General features: G+C 39.7%; 1 protein-coding gene across 2 annotated transcripts in view; it reads right to left on the minus strand.

Annotated features, from left to right (window-relative positions):
- The window catches only part of LOC126235732 (DNA primase large subunit), a 90,142-nt gene that overhangs the window by 34,777 nt on the left and 34,281 nt on the right, over positions 1–21,084 (minus strand). For both annotated transcript variants that reach the window (XM_049944510.1, XM_049944509.1), the window contains 3 exons: positions 19,796–19,917; positions 7,013–7,231; positions 3,537–3,770 (listed from right to left, as the gene is read on the minus strand). In XM_049944510.1, coding sequence (XP_049800467.1) covers positions 3,537–3,770; positions 7,013–7,231; positions 19,796–19,917 — 575 coding nt within the window. The remainder of the gene's footprint in view (positions 1–3,536; positions 3,771–7,012; positions 7,232–19,795; positions 19,918–21,084) is intronic.

Here is a 21,084-nt window from a genome sequence, read left to right on the forward strand (position 1 = left end):
ATACACGGAGAAGACAATACATAATCTTTGTTGCCTGTTATTCCTGTTAGTTGTTTATTTCCACTCTGGTAGTCTGAATCACTAGTAATTATAACAATAACTTAGAATGTGTTCAAACTCATATGAGTAATCGATAGACCAACATGCACTGGATGCTAGGCGCTTTGTGAAACAAGGTCTTTTTCCTCAATATGAATTTGGTGCCCCCCCCTCCCGAAAATGATGCCCAGGGCAGGTACCCTGGTTTGTCCCCTCCCCCTAGTTCCGGGTCTATTGTGCATACGTGAATCTGGCAGCTTAGGCGCACCAGTAAAATTTTTCCGGATAGCATCTGCCTGCTTGCTGCTTTTGCTTATACAGCTAACTGCCACATTTCTGTAGCCAGAAATGGGAGAAGGTACTACTCATATGCGACTCAACTGCACATACGCATAAGCTTGCTCGCAACCACTCAAACGAATCTAATGTAAACAGTTGTGACGTCACGCTCATCAGAGGCAATTTGTTATGAAACATTGCATAGTCTTCCTAAAGCCTTTGCACATTTGCTGTTGGCAGATGCTTGTATGAGCACTGTTTTTTGTTGCTGAATATGATGCATTTCCTTTGCAACTGAAGTTTTCTTTTCTTTTTTCTTTTCTCTCGTTTGTGTTTTATTGCTGCAGTATTATTCCACAGTAGCAAGATACAGTAATATTCTTTGTTAGAGTATTGGTCAAAGTTACGAAAATTTAACTAAAAACTAAAACAATGAAAAATTCCCGGAATTCTAAAAAATCCCGGGTTTTTCCTGGTTTTCTCCGGGATGAAAAAATTACTGTGTTTTTCCCGGGTCTCCTGGTTGTCCTGTGTAGTACACACCCTGTGAGTAGTCCCCGCCCGGAGATCCGAATGGGGGACCATTTTACCTCTGGAACATTTTACCCAAGAGGACACCATCTTCATTTAACCATACAGTAAAGCTGCATGCCCTCGGGGAAAAATTACAGCTGTAGTTTCACCTTGCTTTCAGCCGTTTGCAGTACCAGCACAGGTAGGCCGTTTTGGTTAGTGTTACAGGGCGAGATCAGTCAATCATCCATACTGTTGCCCCTGCAACTACTGAAAAGGCTGCTCTCCCTTTTCAGGAACCACTCATTTGTCTGGCCTCTCAACAGATATCCCTCCATTGTGGTTGCGCCTACGGTACGGCTGTCTGTATCGCTGAGGCAAGCAAGAATCCCCACCAACAGCAAGGTCCATGGTTCATGGGCCATTTTTAATTATGACCACTGTATGGGGAGTAGCTGATATGCTCATTCATTTGGAATAAAGTTCCACACAAAATACCAGATAGGTGTAGGTCCTCTACCAGCACACAATACGATAATAAGGACCTCCACAATACCGTCATACTCCACTTCACAAAAGATCATTGATGAAATTATTATATTATACATCTACATCACTACACTGCAGTTCAGAATTAAGTGCCTGGCAGAGGATTCATCGAGCCACCTTTACTTTACTTCTCTACTTTTCCGCTCTTGAACAGAGAGCAGGAAAAATGAATTCTTAAATCTTTCTGTGCGAGCTCCGATTTCTCTTATTTTATCACAATGATCCTTTCTCCCTTTGCAGGTGGGCGCCAACAAAATATTTTCACACACTGAGGAGAAAGTTGGTGATTGAAATTTTTTGAGAAGGCCCTGTTGCAGTGAAAAACACCGTTGTTTTAATGACTACCACCCCAATTTGTGCATCACATCCGTGGCACTCTTTCCCCTATTTCGCAATAACACGAAATGAGCTGCCCTTCTTTGAACTTTTTCGATGTCCTCCATCTATCCTACCTCATACGGATCCCACATCACATAGCAATATTCCAGAAGAGGGTGGACAAGTGTAGTGTAAGCAGTCTTTTCAGTAGACCTATTTTCTAAGTGTTCTGGTTCGCTTTCCCCACAACATTATCTTTGTGTTTGTTCCAATTTAAGTTATTTGCAATTGTAATCCCTAAGTATTTAGTTGAGTTTACAGCCTTTAGATTTGTGCAATTTATTGTGCAACTGATATTTAGCGAATTGTTTTTAGTGTTCATGTGGAGAACTTCAAACTTTTCATGATTTAGATTTAACTGCCACATTTTGCATCATACAGATATCTTGTCTACATCATTTTGCAATTCAGAACATTACATGACAGTAAATAACAGCATCAACTGCAAACAATCTAAGAGGACTGCTCCGATTGTCTCCTAAATCATTTACATACATCAGGAACAGCAGCATTCCATAGGTATGCAATTTAATTAGAAGCCGCTTGTGAGGAATGGTGTCAAAAGCCTTCTGTAAGTCTAAAAATAGGAAATCAATTTGAAGTGCCCTATCAATAGCCCTCATTACTGTGTGAGAATAAAGAGCTAGGCGTGTTTCATAAGAATGATAGTTTCTGAATCTGTTGGCTATCTGCCAATAAGTCATTTTATTTGAGGTGATTCGTAATGTTCAAGCACAGCATATATTCCAAAATCCTACAGCAAATTGACGTTAGTGATATGGGTCTGTAATTCAGCAAATTATTCCCATTTCCTTTCCTGGGTACTGGTGTGGCTTGTGCAACTTTCCATTATCTGGGTAGGGATCTTTCTACAAATGAGTGATTTTATATGACTGCTAAGTATCAAGCTATTGTATCAACATACTCTGAAAGGAACCTGACGGGTCCGGAAGACTTGCCTTTCTTAAGTATTTTAAGATGCTTCACCACACGGAAGTATATCTGCTTCTAAGTTACCCATATTGGCAGTTGTTCTTTATTCAAATTCTAAAAGTATTTACTTCATCTTCTTTTGTGAAGGCATTTCAGAAAACTGAGTTTAGTAACAATGTCAACAATAACATAACCATTGTAATCACACAGTAAAGGTATTGATCGTGTCTTGCCAGTGGTGTACTTAACACATGACCAGAATCTCTGAGTTTTCTGCCAGATTTTGAAACAGAGTTTTGTTGTGGTAACTATTAAATGCATCTCGCATTGAAGTTCATACTAAATTTCGAGCTCCTGTAAAACTTTGGCAATCTTGGGGATTTTGCATTCTCTCAAAATTGGCATGCTTTTTTTCATTGCTTTTACAATGGTGTTCTGAGCTGTTTAGTGTGACATGGGATATAAGTACCATCTCTTAATAATTTACTTTGTATGTATCTCTCAACTGCTGTCGATACTATTTCTCTGCATTTAAACCACATCTGGTCTACACTTACACAGTCAGACTGGAAGGCATGGAGACTGTTTCTATACAGTTCTCCCACCGTGAGCTTTTTAATAACTGACCATTTTTTAACCAAAGATGATATATGGGATCAAATTATATGGGACATGAATTAATTTGCACCTGTGCTTAGCTGTTCCACTAAAAATAGGCCCCAAACAGTGCAGAAATAACACAAAGTAAGCAGAAAAGACCAAGAGCTAAATATAATACTTGCTTTTGATTCTTGCATGACTTATATTCATTAATTTGATCTTTGGTTGGAAGAATCAATACTTACTGTTAAAGCATGTGATAGGTTGGCCCGGAATACTGACATGAGAACAGATATCAAATCTGAACTTGGTATATATGCAAAACCAGAGGACAAATAGACTTTTCGGTTACGAACTAGATCCAGTACCTCAATGAAAGGCACTTTGTAGAAATCAACAATATCAATTGTTGACGGTGAAATTGATGTGGAAGAACAGCAAAGATGTTCTTTTAACTCGTCTTTCTCAGTTTTGTGGATCTGGAACCAAATCAATCAGAGATTCAAAATTACAGTGTGAAACAAATGAATAATAATTGTATTAAAAGAAAAATTCACTTGAGAAAACTAAAGAGTTTCAAAGAGAATGAACAACAGGTCAGTACCTACTTTCTGGTAGTGATATTCTAGTACCACCTACAGACATCTTTAAAAGTATAGCACTAGTTTTTCCTTTCAGAGCAATTGGTTTCTACCTCAATTAGGACAGGTTGGGGAAGGTTAGAAAGATGCAACAGGTTACTCACCCCCCAGTAGAGGCACCCACTTGTTGTGAAGACAAGGGGAAAGATAGCTGAAGGGGGAATGTCAGAGAGTGTAGACTAAAGATACTATATTGTTATGCACAGTCATTTTCTGTCCAGAGATGCAGTAGTTCCCCATTCTGTCCTTTTATTATCTCTGCTCTGAAACTGGCACAGTGATTGCCAATGTGCCACTTTTTATGAGCAACTCTCTTTGAGATCTCCCCTTCTTTATTTAACCTTGTCGTCACAATAGGTGGGGGTCCCTCTTACACTGGAGTCTGAGTGACCTGCAGCTTCTCATATACATGTAGGGCTACCACTGCCCAATGACTGCTTGGGTCCAACTGTGGGCTGCGCCTGTGTCTGATTAGAACAGCATTCTGGAGTGTGTGGCAAGAGTGAAGAGGAGGTACAGGAGGGGGGAGAGGGAGGGATGACAGGGCAGGGATGCAGGAAGATGTTGTGCTGCTATGGGAGTGAGCATGGACGTGCTGGGGACAAGATGCAGAGTTAAAATGTTGTGCTGATGAGGGCGAAGGGAAGAGGGGAGAGGCGTGGCGTTGAAAAGGAGAAAAGACTAACTGGAGCACTGTTGAAATACAAGGTGCAAAGTGCTGGAGTGGGAACAGGGAAAGGGGTGGGGCAGAGGGGAGTTACTAGAATGAAGGGTATTTTGTAGGGAGAGTGCCCACTTGCACCCCTCAGAAAAGATGGTGTTGGTACGAAGGATCCAGATGGCGCAGCCTGTGCAGCAGACACTTAGGTGAAGCACATCGTGTTGGGAAAAATGTTCAGTAACGGGTCGGTCTAGCTGTCTCTTGGCAGTGGACATTCATGCTGACAAACGGTCTGTTAGCTGTCATGTCCACATAGAAAGCAGCACAGTGGTTGCAGCTGACTCTGTATATCACATGACTGCTTTCATAAGTAGCCCTACCTCTGATGGGATAGGTGATGCCTGCGACCAGACTGGAGTAGGTCGAAGTGGCAGGATGTATACGAAAGGTTTAGCATCGAAGTCTACTGTAGGGATATGTGCCAGAAGGAAAGCAGTTGGGAGCAAGGATAGAGTGGGGACGGGCAAGAATTTTTCGTAGGTTCAGTGGGCGGAGCAGTATCACTGTGGGTGGAGTGCAGAGGATAGTGAGTATGATATTCCTTATTTCAGGCAGGTTGAGAGGTAGTCAAAACCCTGGTATGGTATGTGATTAATATGCTCTTGAGTGGTTCTGAATCATGAGAGGAGGGCCCCTTTGTGGCCAGACAGTGGGCATGAGAGCGGTGGTAGTTCTGTGAAGGCCTCAGTGAAACATTTGGCATATCTGGAGAGGGACTGCTCAGTACTACAGATGCAGTGACCACCAGTAATTAGGCTGTAAGGGAGGGACTTCTTGGTATGGAATGCTAAGCCACACAATGTGCTCCACGGCCTGCAACAACTGGATCCTTTCTACCAACACCAGCTTTTCTGAATTATGCTATTCTTACTATTTATCCTTCATTCTCATAAACTCTCTGGTCTCAACCTTTGCTAATCTCTGTACTCCACCCCCTTTCCTGCTCCCAGTCCAACAATACGTAAACCTTCTATTCCATCAATAGATCTACTTGTCTTACCCCCTTCTCTATGTTTCTACTCTTCCCTTTTCTCCCCCTCAACAAAGCCTCACCACTGTGTATCCTGCCCCCCCCCCCCCCCAAATGTCCTAGCTTGCTCACACAGCAGCGCATCATCATTTCCCCCCCCCCTCCCCCCCCTCTTACTCACCCCATGCCACCTCCTTACACTACCACCCACCCTGGACTGCTATTCTCAACAGATGCAGGTACAGCCCAGTCAGGCCCAAGTAGCAACAGACAGTTCTGTGTGTGTGTGTGTGTGTGTGTGTGTGTGTGTGTGTGTGTGTGTGTGTGTGTGTGTGGTTTCTGATTCTGAAGAAGGGCTTTTTTTGTCAGAAAGCTAATAGTTTAGTAACAATATCATTTACAGAAAGTGTCAATCAAAAGAACAATGCACAAAAATATCAACAAAACAAGTTGTATGCAGCAGCACACAAACCAATAACTTTTAAAGTTGTGGAGGTATTTCTCGAAGTGTAAACAGTAGTAAATACTTTGAAAGTAAAGCTGAGATTCTGATGCAAATAACCGAGTGTAAGGTTACCAGAAAGTTACAAGGAGACAGAAAGGCTGGTCTCGCTGGGATACGGATGTGCAATAGCATGTCACTTCCACGATTCAGAGAGGCTTGCTGGCCCCAGATCGAATCAGCCCGGTGTATTAACTATAACGGCTCGTGTGCTGCACAACCTGGACATGGTTTTCAAGCAGTTTCCCCCTCATGCAGGTAGGTGAATACTGTGCTGATATCCATGTTCTACCTCAGTTACAGGATTAACATACACCTGGAATGGTTTTCAAGCAGTTTCCCCTCATGCAGGTAGGTGAATACTGGGCTGATATCGATGTTCCGCCTCAGTTACAGGATTCATATACATGTTGAAAATGTTCACACATTTTCACACAGGATAACAGTAGACTAACACTGTCAAATACAGATAAATATGCTGACCCCATGAGTACATGGGATCAAGGTCAGGAAATAGAAGAAATGCCTGGTCAGTACTTAACCAGAACTGTCAATAGGTGAAATTCTATATACTGTTGATAGAGATGCACAAAAGTAGAAATGTTATACTAATTCTGAGAGAGCCTATATAAAATATTAAACAAGGAGAGATAAGGGATGCTGCAGATAGGAAAAACAGCTACGGATTCAGAAAGGGAAAGAGCTGTAAGGCAGTCTTCAACTGCAGAAAACCCAACGTCCAAAAGATGGGCAACAATGGCCACAGTTACGAGAGAAGCAGTACTTTTGAACATATTGTTATGTCCATCATCTACACCCTTCACAAAAAATGTTTTCATTCAAACTACTTTACTTATTCTGGATTAATAAAACAAAGCAGCACTTACTGGTGAATAATCCAATTTGTTTTCCTTAAGGAAAGTTGTAATTCCTTTTGCTTTTAAATAATGAAAACGCAGTCGAAATAAGTCCACCTCTCTGGCAATAAACCACCGCCTCAAGTCTTCTGACCGACAGTATGCAAGCCGTAGAAGATAATGAGATATATGATCCTTTCTTCTGGCTTCCACTTCCTGTTCTGACTGACCATCACCTTCACTACCTTCCTGAAATTAGAAAATTAACGCTTTGTGCATCACATTTAGAAAAAAAAAAAAATTGGGGAAAATTTTTTTGTGATGAATATTTACTGTTTACGTTGCACATATGCCATATCCATTGCAAAAGTTCTTTTGAAGCTATTGGTTAATAAATAAAATAATGATTCCAAATCATTAGAAATTACATAATAATAACTCAAAAAATGCATACATAACTGTACTGTCAACTTCCCATACTTCTTTCCCTTGCCCTTGAGGAACTACATAAAGTTGGTTCCATAACCAAGAATTTCACTATACACAGAATAAAACTAAACACAACAGTTATTGTTCACTCACAAATGCAGTAGCACAACACATGACACTTCTCTGTTCTGTACTTCAAACAAACGGCGAGTCACGAAAGCAAACGCCACTGTGATCTGTTGGCCAAACTTGGAACTACGTGAAACGATGCCAAACGGTATCATTGAAGCATTGGGAAGCTCAAAAAAGCCAGGAATACTTAATGACGCCATTTGGAATCGCAGACGCAGAAAGGGTTAAAATTAAAGATGAAAAATTAATTTACAGCAGTAGGTGACAGGAGTTAAAATACTGTTTGCTTTCTGATTCTTTTTGAGTGTACAAACTTTGGCTGAGCCAATGTTTTGTTTCTCAAGGGCTATCATACAGATTTTGTTGAAACTGAGCCAAACGATTTCTCAAAATGTATGAATCCCATGTAAAGTGGTGACTCATATTCATGGCTCCATTCTAAAACTTCATTCACAGATTACAAAAGGTCTGTTGTGCTTTATCCACTTCTAACGATAGTATGGTCCTTTGTTTCTTTAAAATCTGAAACTTTTTCAATGTTCAGTCTTACAAATTATGGACGGGAGACTGACAGGTATATCTGTTACCTCTCTTTGCAAAATTGTTTTACTCCACTTTGCAAGTTTATGTTGTACCAATCCCCTCCTCCCTCCCCACCTTTTCTTTACAGGTTCATCTACAGCCATTTTTCCTTTCTTCGTATGTTGGAGGGCTTCATATAACTCATCTGGTATTATTTTTGGACTGTTGTTATCTTAGTCATTAATTGTGTTGCTCTTGGAAGTGCATAAATGTCAGTTGGTTGCATGTTCCATTGATCAGTTGCACAGTACGGTAGCCGTTATGATGTGGAACGTGTCAAGTGCACAAGAAATGCACATGTTGTTGTTGTGGTCTTCAGTCCTGAGACTGGTTTGATGCAGCTCTCCGTGCTACTCTATCCTGTGCAAGCTTCTTCATCTCCCAGTACCTACTGCAACCGACATCCTTCTGAATCTGCTTAGTGTATTCATCTCTTGGTCTCCCTCTATGATTTTTACCCTCCACGATGCCCTCCAATGCTAAATTTGTGATCCCTTGATGCCTCAAAACATGTCCTACCAACCGATCCCTTCTTCTAGTCAAGTTGTGCCACAAACTTCTCTTCTCCCCAGTCCTATTCAATACCTCCTCATTAGTTACGTGATCTACCCACCTTATCTTCAGCATTCTTCTGTAGCACCACATTTCGAAAGCTTCTATTCTCTTCTTGTCCAAACTGGTTATCGTCCATGTTTCACTTCCATACATGGCTACACTCCATACAAATACTTTCAGAAACGACTTCCTGACACTTAAATCTATACTCGATGTTAACAAATTTCTCTTCTTCAGAAACGATTTCCTTGCCATTGCCAGTCTACATTTTATATCCTCTCTACTTCGACCATCATCAGTTATTTTACTCCCTAAATAGCAAAACTCCTTTACTACTTTAAGTGTCTCATTTCCTAATCTAAGCCCCTCAGCATCACCCGATTTAATTTGACTACATTCCATTATCCTCGTTTTGCTTTTGTTGATGTTCATCTTATATCCTCCTTTCAAGACACTGTCCATTCTGTTCAACTGCTCTTCCAAGTCCTTTGCTGTCTCTGACAGAATTACAATGTCATCGGCGAACCTCAAAGTTTTTACTTCTTCTCCATGAATTTTAATGTTGTTGTTGTTGTGGTCTTCAGTCCTGAGACTGGTTTGATGCAGCTCTCCATGCTACTCTATCCTGTGCAAGCTTCTTCATCTCCCAGTACCTACTGCAACCTACATCCTTCTGAATCTGCTTAGTGTATTGATCTCTTGGTCTCCCTCTACGATTTTTACCCTCCACGCTGCCCTCCAATGCTAAATTTGTGATCCCTTGATGCCTCAATACATGTCCTACCAACCGATCCCTTCTTCTAGTCAAGTTGTGCCACAAACTTCTCTTCTCCCCAATCCTATTCAGTACCTCCTCATTAGTTACGTGATCTACCCACCTTATCTTCAGCATTCTTCTGTAGCACCACATTTCGAAAGCTTCTATTCTCTTCTTGTCCACACTAGTTATCGTCCATGTTTCACTTCCATACATGGCTACACTCCATACAAATACTTTCAGAAACGACTTCCTGACACTTAAATCTATACTCGATGTTAACAAATTTCTCTTCTTCAGAAACGATTTCCTTGCCATTGCCAGTCTACATTTTATATCCTCTCTACTTCGACCATCATCAGTTATTTTACTCCCTAAATAGCAAAACTCCTTTACTACTTTAAGTGTCTCATTTCCTAATCTAATCCCCTCAGCATCACCCGATTTAATTTGACTACATTCCATTATCCTCGTTTTGCTTTTGTTGATGTTCATCTTATATCCTCCTTTCAAGACACTGTCCATTCCGTTTAACTGCTCTTGCAAGTCTTTTGCTGTCTCTGACAGAATTACAATGTCATCGGCGAACCTCAAAGTTTTTACTTCTTCTCCATGAATTTTAATACCTACTCCGAATTTTTCTTTTGTTTCCTTTACTGCTTGCTCAATATACAGATTGAATAACATCGGGGAGAGGCTACAACCCTGTCTCACTCCTTTCCCAACCACTGCTTCCCTTTCATGCCCCTCGACTCTTATAACTGCCATCTGGTTTCTGTACAAATTGCAAATAGCCTTTCGCTCCCTGTATTTTACCCCTGCCACTTTCAGAATTTGAAAGAGAGTATTCCAGTTAACGTTGTCAAAAGCTTTCTCTAAGTCTACAAATGCTAGAAACGTAGGTTTGCCTTTTCTTAATCTTTCTTCTAAGATAAGTCGTAAGGTTAGTATTGCCTCACGTGTTCCAACATTTCTACGGAATCCAAACTGATCTTCCCCGAGGTCCGCTTCTACCAGTTTTTCCATTCGTCTGTAAAGAATTCGCGTTAGTATTTTGCAGCTGTGACTTATTAAGCTGATAGTTCGGTAATTTTCACATCTGTCAACACCTGATTTCTTTGGGATTGGAATTATTATATTCTTCTTGAAGTCTGTGGGTATTTCGCCTGTCTCATACATCTTGCTCACCAGATGGTAGAGTTTTGTCATGACTGGTTCTCCCAAGGCCATCAGTAGTTCTAATGGAATGTTGTCTACTCCTGGGGCCTTGTTTCGACTCAGGTCTTTCAGTGCTCTGTCAAACTCTTCACGCAGTATCTTATCTCCCATTTCATCTTCATCTACATCCTCTTCCATTTCCATAATATTGTCCTCAAGTACATCGCCCTTGTATAAACCCTCTATATAGTCCTTCCACCTTTCTGCCTTCCCTTCTTTGCTTAGAACTGGGTTGCCATCTGAGCTCTTGATATTCATACAAGCGGTTCTCTTCTCTCCAAAGGTCTCTTTAATTTTCCTGTAAGCAGTATCTATCTTACCCCTAGTGAGACAAGCCTCTACATCCTTACATTTGTCCTCTAGCCATCCCTGCTTAGCCATTTTGCACTTCCTGTCGATCTCATTTTTGAGACGTTTGTGTTCCCTTTTCCCTGCTTCATTTACTGCATTTTTATATTTTCTCCTTTCATCAATTAAATTCAATATTTCTTCTGTTACCCAAGGATTTCTATTAGCCCTCGTCTTTTTACCTACTTGATCCTCTGCTGCCTTCACTACTTCATCCCTCAGAGCTACCCATTCTTCTTCTACTGTATTTCTTTCCCCCATTCCTGTCAATTGTTCCCTTATGCTCTCCCTGAAACTCTCTACAACCTTTGGTTCTTTCAGTTTATCTAGGTCCCATCTCCTTAAATTCCCACCTTTTTGCAGTTTCTTCAGTTTCAATCTGCAGTTCATAACCAATAGATTGTGGTCAGAATCCACATCTGCCCCTGGAAATGTCTTACAATTTAAAACCTGGTTCCTAAATCTCTGTCTTACCATTATATAATCTATCTGATACCTATTAGTATCTCCAGGATTCTTCCAGGTATACAACCTTCTTTTATGATTCTTGAACCAAGTGTTAGCTATGATTAAGTTATGCTCTGTGCAAAATTCTACAAGGCGGCTTCCTCTTTCATTTCTTAGCCCTAATCCATATTCACCTACTACGTTTCCTTCTCTCCCTTTTCCTACACTCGAATTCCAGTCACCCATGACTATTAAATTTTCGTCTCCCTTCACTATCTGAATAATTTCTTTTATTTCATCATACATTTCTTCAATTTCTTCGTCATATATGATTTCAATTTATTTTTGAAGTTATTACTGCTGTCTGTCAGACATCTTATTTCATCTGGTAATTTGTTGAAAATTTTTATAGCAGCATATTTTACCCCTTTCGGTGCCAATGATAGGTTGAGAAATAGATAGTCTAAGTCTTTCTTTTTTCTGGTATTATAATTATGAACGTCACTGTTGTTTTTAAACTGGTCCATGTTGTTGAGAACAAATTTCATTAGTGAGTAAATGTACTGTGAGGCTGTTGTAAGAATTCCCAATCTTTTAAAAAGATGCCTACAAGATGTGCGACTATGAACATCACACATTATTCTAACCACTTTCTTCTGAGCACAGAATACTTTTTGTCTAAATGTTGAGTTGCCCACAAAATATTATTCCGTGTGACATCTGAGAGTGAAAGTAAGCAGAGTACGTTAGCTTACTAATTTCTATATTCTCAAAATTGGCAATTATTCTGATTGCAAAAGTTGCTGAACCTAGTCACTTTAGAAGATCCAAAATATGAATTTTCCAATTAAGATTCACATCTATATGTACACCCAAAAAACTTAGTATGCTCTACCCTGCCTACTGACTTCTGTTGCTGTGTTATATTTATTGAAGGAACTGTACTTTTTGCACAGAAAATTGGATGTACTGTGTTTTTTCAAAGTTTAGAGCAAGCCCATTTGCAGAAAACCAATTAATGATTTTTCCAAAGACCTTACTTGTATCATTTTCAATACGAGTTTCTTTTACTGGATTAATAATGATGCTTGTATCATCAGCAAACAGTGTCAGTTCAGCTTCCTGTTTCATATAGGAAGGGAAGTCGTTCACATGTATCAAGAACAGACGGGGACCCGTGATTGAACCCTGTGGAACACCTAATATTATTTTACCCCAGTTAGATGAAGTGGCAAACTTATTTAAATCACTTGACCCATATAAGGAAACTATTTGCTTCCTGTTCTGTAGGTTTTGCTGTCTCAGTGGAACAGCATTTTTGAAATCCGAACTGTGATTTAATAAGTATCCCATTACTGTTGAGATGGTTACCCACTCTAGTACATTACTTTCTCGAAGTTTTTTGAAAATGCTATAAGCAAGGATACTGGACGATAATTATTGACATCTGTGGTGTCCCCATTTTTGTAGAGCAGCCTGACAATGGCATATTTTAGCCTCTCTGGGAAAGTACTTTCAGTTAAAGATGCATTACATATGTGACTCATAACATCAGCTGTAATTGCTCCACATTGTTTTAATATCTTATTAGAGAGGTCATCTACTCCGACCGAACATTTATTTTTCAAAGATTTGATAATTTTACTTATTTCACAAGAGGTTGTTATGAGAAACTTAATCTGACTAATTTTTTCAAAACAGACTCTTCCATGTACTGCCTGGCTTTTTCTATTGAACTGTTCTCACCAATTTTTTCTCCTACACTTAAGAAATGGTTGTTAAATACATCAGCTACTTGTGTACTGTTGGTTAGGATGCTCTCGTTCTCCTTAATAGTAATACTACCTACCCCAGTGGTTACTTTTCCTTTCTCCCTTCTAACAACATTCCATATTGATTTGATTTTATTGCCGGAGTTGTTAATTTCTTCTCTAACATACATATTTATTCATTTCCTTACAACTTTTCTCAGTATGTTGCAATAGTTTTTATAGTGTAAAACTACTTCTGGATCTATACTAGTTCTCGCTGTCTCATATAAAGTTTTCTTTTTCTTTCTGAAGACACTTTAATACCTGTAGTAATCCAAGGTTTCTTTGAAAAGTGTGTGGTGTTACATTTAGTAATTTTCTTTGGGAAACAATGTTCAAAAATGGATATAAATTTATCAAGAAATATGTTGCATTTATCATTAGTCTTTGGCTCATTTATACACATCCTCGTTCTGTACAAATACATTATCTATTAGTGTGCTACTGTCTTGAGCTATACCTGTATGGAAATTGATCACTGATTCTACGTTATATGTTGTTAATTACACTTCTAGTTCACTTTTCCTATCAGAATTACTTAGAAAGTTTACATTGAAATCACCACAGATTAATAACTTCTTATTTTTGTCTGACAGGCAGCATAATAGAGAGTCAAACTTTTTTATGAATAGCTCCCGGTTTCCTAATGGGGACCTGTACAGTGTTGCTAATATCAATGCTACATTATCTAGCTGAAGTTCACATGCACAAACATCAAAGTGCTGATCAACACAAAATTTGCTTACTTCTACAATTTTGCATTTATATCCTTGTTTTATGAAAATGGCAACTCCTCCTTTATCCATCCTAGATCTACAAGTATAAGAAGCTAAATTATACCCACTTATACTGACACTATCCATGCCCACAGTTACATGGAGTTCCGACAGACAGAGTATACCAATCTCATTCTTATTTTTGAGATCATCTAAAAACACTAATAGCTCATCTACTTTATTTTTTATTCCCCTGATATTTTGATGAAGTAAGTTGATACTGCCCTTAGCTGTACCCCTATTTACTGTACATGAAGTTTCTTTTATTCTATTTATCTTGACTGTCATCTGTCTGGACTTTGGCTTTAACCTAAAAAAACTGTCTGCCTGGAACCATTAACCACAGGGATCACCCCTTGTGTGACTGTGGACCCCCTTACAGTTTCTGCTAATAGAGAAGCTAACTTATTTTTCCCCATCCTCTGGGTGCAGGCCATGGTGTAGTGTATCCCCACCTACCATCAACACTTATGTGAGATTTTGCCAGTGTCTGGAGCATCCTGTTCAGCTCAGTGTTAACATGCCTTACAGCAGTGTTTACCCAGGGCTGATCATGGCGCTCAAAGACCTCCACAAACCCCACATTTGTGTGTTCAGTTTCTGCTCCTATTTTATCAATCCTAATACTGTATCTTGGATTCATAGCCAGGCTGTTTACTGCTCCCCCAACTATAATTACCTGATCTTCCTTCTCAAAGTCCCTGCATAGCTGACCTAAGTTTTCTGTCACCTGGTTTCACAAAACTTGTGACCTGGTACTCTGCACCTAATTTCTCCTGAAGCTGCTGGCCCACACTCCTCCCATGACTGCTGCCTTTAAGCAGAATTCTTCTTTTCCTATTCTGGTTTCACCCCAACCTGTCTTTTTTCTTTAAGCTAATATTTGGCTTCAACCTACTTTCAACTACATCTGGATGAGGCCTTTCCTTCACTTCAGATAGCAAGCTGAACTGATCTACTAATTGAATTACTGGAGTTTTTTCAAGTGTTTCCATATTTCGCCATTTGCTTGCTATCTTTCCCCAGTCTTTTTCCAGTCTCTTTTTCCTCCCTTAACCTACATAATTCCAAGCTCACATTTTCTAATTCAGCCTTAATGGCACAAATTTTGCCCCCTGTTCAGTGATTTTTCTGTCCTTTCTACATAACCCACACTGCCATGGAAGAGCCTCATTTTCTACCCTCGTTTCCTCACCGCTACATTCGCCCCAATGAAACCCTAATTTAAAGTCTACACAGAACACCCCCTCTTTCAAATTTCTATGGCAACCACCACATTTGTAAGACATGGTTTGATAGACAACCTTAACACAAAAGCAGAGAATAAGTTGGACGAGACCACATTAGTTTCATAACCTGTAGCTTACTAATTCTTAAATAAACACTAATGTAAACAAACTTTTAAATTTACTTCTGAAACTTTTAACTACCTAGCTCTGTATGACCGACATGAATTAATTTGACTTTGAAGCGATAATTCTAGTCAAAAACGAAAATCTACACTCGCGCGAAATTTACACCAAAAAAACATAAACAAAACTAGTGACTGTCGGCCTTTTATGCAATACTTCCTTTTCGATCTAAATACAGTCAGAAAGGCGAAACCTTGAACAGATAGCCTAGAGAAGAAGTATATACACTAGTCTAAAATGTAACTTAACTAAATTAGCTCTTATTTCAATATTAATCACTTAACTTTGCGAGAGCTTCATTTATGCGCGTCTGCCTAATAAATGCCTATAAAATTTCCTTTCTCTTTTTAGTTAGGTCTATGAAGGAAATTGCCATCTTCGCTGACGAAATGGGAAATCTACCCAACATACAATGATAAGTAAAAACATTATATGCACTTGCTTCATGTCATCTTGGCCCACCTTTGGAACACAATAGAGCAATGATTCAAAGGGAATGGATTCAACAAATTCTTGGTAAGTTTTCGGAGGTACGCAGCATAAGACTTCAACAGACAGATCATGCAATTCCCCAACATTACGAGTTGGTAGTTTGTGGTTGCGGAGCTGGTGCCTGATAATGTCCGATATATTCGAACAGGTTCAGATCATGTGAATCTGATGGCTAAGACATCAGTCTTGCTCTATCATGTTCTTCAAACTACTTTAGCACAATTTTGGCCTTGTGACAGGGAAAGCTAACACGATGAAAGATCCAGAATGAGATTTTCGCTCTACAGCAGAGTGTGCACTGATATGAAACTTCCTGGCAGATTAAAACTGTGTGCTGGACAGAGACTTGAACTCGGGACCTTTGCGTTTCGCGGGCAAGCGCTCTACCAACTAAGCTACCCAAGCACGACTCACGCCCAGTCCTCACAGCTTTACTTCTGCCAGTACCTCATCTCCTACCTTCCAAACTTTACAGAAGGTCTCCTGCGAACCTTGCAGAACTAGCGCTCCTGAAAAAAGGATATTGCGGAGACATGGCTTAGCCACAGCCTGGGGGATGTTTCCAAAATGAGATTTTCACTCTGCAGCAGAGTGTGCGCTGATATGAAATTTCCTGGCAGATTAAAACTGTGTGCCGGACCGAGACTCGAGCTCGGGACCTTTTCCTTTCACGGGCAAGTGCTCTACCAACTGAGCTACCCAAGCATGACTCACGCCCTGTCCTCACAGCTTTACTTCTGCCAGTACCTCGTGCTTGGGTAGCTCAGTTGGTAGAGCACTGGCCCGCGAAAGGCAAAGGTCCCGAGTTCGAGTCTCGGTCCGTCACACAGTTTTAATCTGCCACGAAGTTTCATATCAGTGCACACTCTGTTGCAGAGTGAAAATCTCATTCTGGAAACATCCCCCAGGCTGTGGCTAAGCCATGTCTCCGCAATATCCTTTCTTTCAGGAGCGCTAGTTCTGCAAGGTTCGCAGGAGAGCTTCTGTAAAGTTTGGAAGGTAGGAGACAAGGTACTAGCAGAAGTAAAGCTGTGAGGACGGGGCGTGAGTCGTGCTTGGGTAGCTCAGTTGGTAGAGCACTTGCCAGCGAAAGGCAAAGGTCCCGAGTTCGAGTCTCGGTCTGGCACACAGTTTTTATCTGCCAGGAAGTTTCATGATGAAAGATGCCACTAATTTTGGGAAAGACATCAAGCACGAAGTAATGCAGATGACCAGCAATAACATTCATGTAGTCCACAGCTGTCATGGTGCCTTCAATTGCTACCACATATCACATGGAATCCCAGGTGTACATCTACCATAACTTAGCACTGCCCCCACCAGCCTGAATCTGTGGCGAAGTGTATATTCTGAATGGCAGTTTGGGTGGATGTGAGCATATCTAGACACAACCCTTGACCTGGTGTAACAACAGATGTTATTCAACCAACCAGATGATGCAAGTGGGCTGAAGGGGGTGCTCCAAAACATTTATACCTGCATCAACAACATACTCTACCAAACAGACCTGCCACAGAACACAGTCTAGCCTGCTCTATAGAGAGGGCAAGCCTCCAACCTCCACATTCTGTGATGAGATTTGAGCAACAAACATCTTGTTGTTGACTAGTGGTTTCACCATCTTTCAACCACTTTCAATAGTTGCTCACAACAATAGCATGTGAACAGCATTGTCAGTTCTGGGATAATCATTCCCACGCATCTGGAGATAACAATCTGCTCTTTGTCAAAGTCGTCTCCATTCATCTCTGCATGGGTACTATACTCTCTGCACAGCAGTGGTCATAATGTTTCGTCTCACCGGTGTAAGTTTCAATTTTGTCTAAACCATATTTTTTATTATTTTCAGTTCTATCTCTAATCAAATATTTGTTACATCTCCTTGCATCCTATCTAAGACATTTCTGTTAAGTTCTCATATTGTATTCTTATTATTATTTACAGGAAAATGGCACCTTCTCTTCTGTATGGGACTCCATTCAATTTGAGATTCTCACTTCATTCGTCTCTTTCATGCCTACTAAGTTTTTTTTTTCCCCAATATTTGTTAAGTATTTGACACACCTGTACAAATCTTCACTTTTAAAGGTTGTGAACTTGTTGCCTCATTTAATCTGTGTAAACTTTCTATTATGAAATAAATTCTCATAATCTATATTTCCGATTTCCTGCATTTTGAGTTTGTTTCTTTCTAGCTTTGTAGCTACAGTATGTCACGAAAAGTATTACATATTTTCAGAGGCAGTAGTATGGAACAAAGCAAGACAGAAATGTGTAGAGTTAAGAGCATTAGGTCACCTTCATTATTGTGAAGTACGCCTCTTTGACTGCAATAAAAAGTAGCAGAGCAGTTGGATTTTTTGAAAGTCCAATTTCTTGTTTATTTACCCAGTTTTCAAGTAGCGAGGTAGATGGCCTTAAGTCATCACCTGATTTTCCTCAGTCCACTACACCCAATTATCTGTTACCCAAACTGCAATACAAATATCCCAGAAACTTACAAATGGAATTAGGATATCTGACAGTACTATCAGTTATACACTAAACTATCAGGACCCTGAGAATTCAGTGAGACATGCGAATAACACTATGGATCACATGCTTATCAGGTGTCAACAGGACTCAAATTCTCCAGTCAATATTGTCATTTAGCATTCAGTCGGTTTAATATGACTTGTAAAGAACTTACATTTAGAGAGTAGCAGGCATTGGCACTAATCATGTTGCTACAAGGCTGGATGGTGGTCAAGCTATCTTCAGATAAACCACTGGATGTGAAACTGGAAGATACGGATGTACCAAATTGTGTGACATCACCCACGTCTGGCGAGGGCACCTGCAGTGGAACGTTCGCCGACATTGTAAACAAAAATGTGAAATTTCGGAGCGTGTATGAGAGTGCCCAACAGCTGACTTGCTCTTAGTTGTTATTATCTGATTTCTCTTCTACAATGAATTATTAACAGCTGCTGCCATTTACCTGACCTAATTCCACCTTATTTGGTTTCCACCACCACAATCCTTAAGTCGAATGTTGCTTAATATTATAATTTCAATATGAGTGCACAATGAGGTAGAAGTGCTTGGACTTCAATACATTTCAGTCAGAAATCACTGCTTATTAATTTCTAACAGGAAGTAAGGCTTACATTGTTTCCTATCAAAAACTATCATGGTTGGTTTCTGAACTAGTATCACATTGTCTGTTGTTACAGGAGGTACACATTTGTGTTCCGTATATGTTGTTGGACCTAATGTGAGGGTTACAATACTATCTGTATTGGTCCATCCAGCTGCATTGTATTAATGACTGCACTGGACACTGGGTTCTATCCAGGTTGGTCCTAATACATATTAACACAGTAACAATCAGCACCCTTATTTTTGAATAGTAGTCCAGTATTCTGGAGAAATATTGTAACAATTTGCCTGGTGACTGGTAACATAATTGTGAAATATTAATAATTTAAAGTTATTAATTTAAACACACCTCTCTAGCCATTTCTCCTATGTATCAAATATCTGGAGTCTGATACTATTTTAATGTTAGCATTGTATGGCAGTATTCTTTGCAAAAGAGCCACTACTCTTGTAATACACACACAATTAATTTACTACACACTTGTATAAATTTGTAGAAGTAGACAATTACAATCAATTCAATTAAAAAAAGCAGCATATTTTTGTAAATGAGTTAAAGATTTATTTTCCCTTTTTAGAAAGAGAGAAATACATTTAAAGCAGCAGCGAATCATTCTCAAGCATATGTGTAACAAGGGAAAGTACAGAAGCAGTTCTATTAGTAAAACACTTCAGGCAACTGAGGTATTTGTACATTCTGAACAGTTACATACTGCAAATCGGGGAAAAGCCTTTATGCCCTGTTTCTTGATATCCGCGACAATTTTTTTCCTCCAGTCTTCAGAATATTTAGGAACATTCTTTTGAAGATTTGCTTGATCTATAATCCTTAGAACTGAAAATAAAAAAAGGAGGGATGTCATTAAGCAATATGTTTACTTCACCTGAGAGGATTCATTTATAGTGTAAAGGCATTGCACTAGAACAGGACTTCCTTCTTTGGTGACAGGTAGTATAAATTAATGGTGAAAGGAATAGAAGATTTTGGGTGGATAGGAAGGACTTTTATATGTAGTTCTTAAACAAGTTTGTAGAGGAAGAAGGCTTATCACTGACTGTCACAGTGTTACCAACTTTTTATATAAAGGATAAGGGTAGTCACCCAAACTGGTATGCATGTAAGTAATGGAGTCACCAATTGGTGGGACACTGGAAAAGGTGAATTTTCATGGCAATGAGACCATGGGTACTAATGAGGCATGTCATGTGAACCTTGTTGTGGACTGTCGAAAAAGACTCTCCCACTTCACACAAATTATTAAATGCTCACCCACTCCACACAACTTCTTAAATTCTCTTCTGGTACAATTATGGTGAGAGTTCCACAATTTGTTTGGTTCCATGGCTTTAAGATACACACTCTACATTTCTCTGAAACCATTAACATTCTTTCCCTGATTGTTGCTGTGGTCTTCAGTCCTGAAACTGGTTTGATGTAGCTCTCCACGCTACTCTAACCTGTGCAAGCTTCTTCATCTCCCAGTATCTACTGCAGCCTACATCCTTCTGAATCTGCTTAGTGTATTCATCTCTTGGTCTCCCTCTAAGAATTTTACCCTCCACGCTGCCCTCCAGTACCAAATTGGTGATCCCTTGATGCCTCAGAACATGTCCGACCAACCAATCCCTTCTTCTAGTCTAGTTGTGCCACAAACTCCTCTTCTCCCCAATTCTATTCAATACTTCCTCATTAGTTATGTGATCTACCCAGCAAATCTTCAGCATTCTTCTGTAGCACCACATTTTGAAAGCTTCTATTCTCTTCTTGTCTAAACTATTTATCATCCACGTTTCACTTCCATACATGGCTACACTCCATACAAATACTTTCAGAAACTACCTCCTGACACTTAAATCTATACTCGATGTTAACAAATTTCTCTTCTTCAGAAATGTTTTCCTTGCCATTGCCAGTCTACATTTTATATCCTCTCTACTTCGACCATCATCAGTTATTTTGCTCCCCAAATAGCAAAACTCCTTTACTACTTTAAGTGTCTCA

The sequence above is a fragment of the Schistocerca nitens genome, chromosome 2 (assembly GCF_023898315.1).
Source record: "Schistocerca nitens isolate TAMUIC-IGC-003100 chromosome 2, iqSchNite1.1, whole genome shotgun sequence".
NCBI lineage: Eukaryota > Metazoa > Arthropoda > Insecta > Orthoptera > Acrididae > Schistocerca > Schistocerca nitens.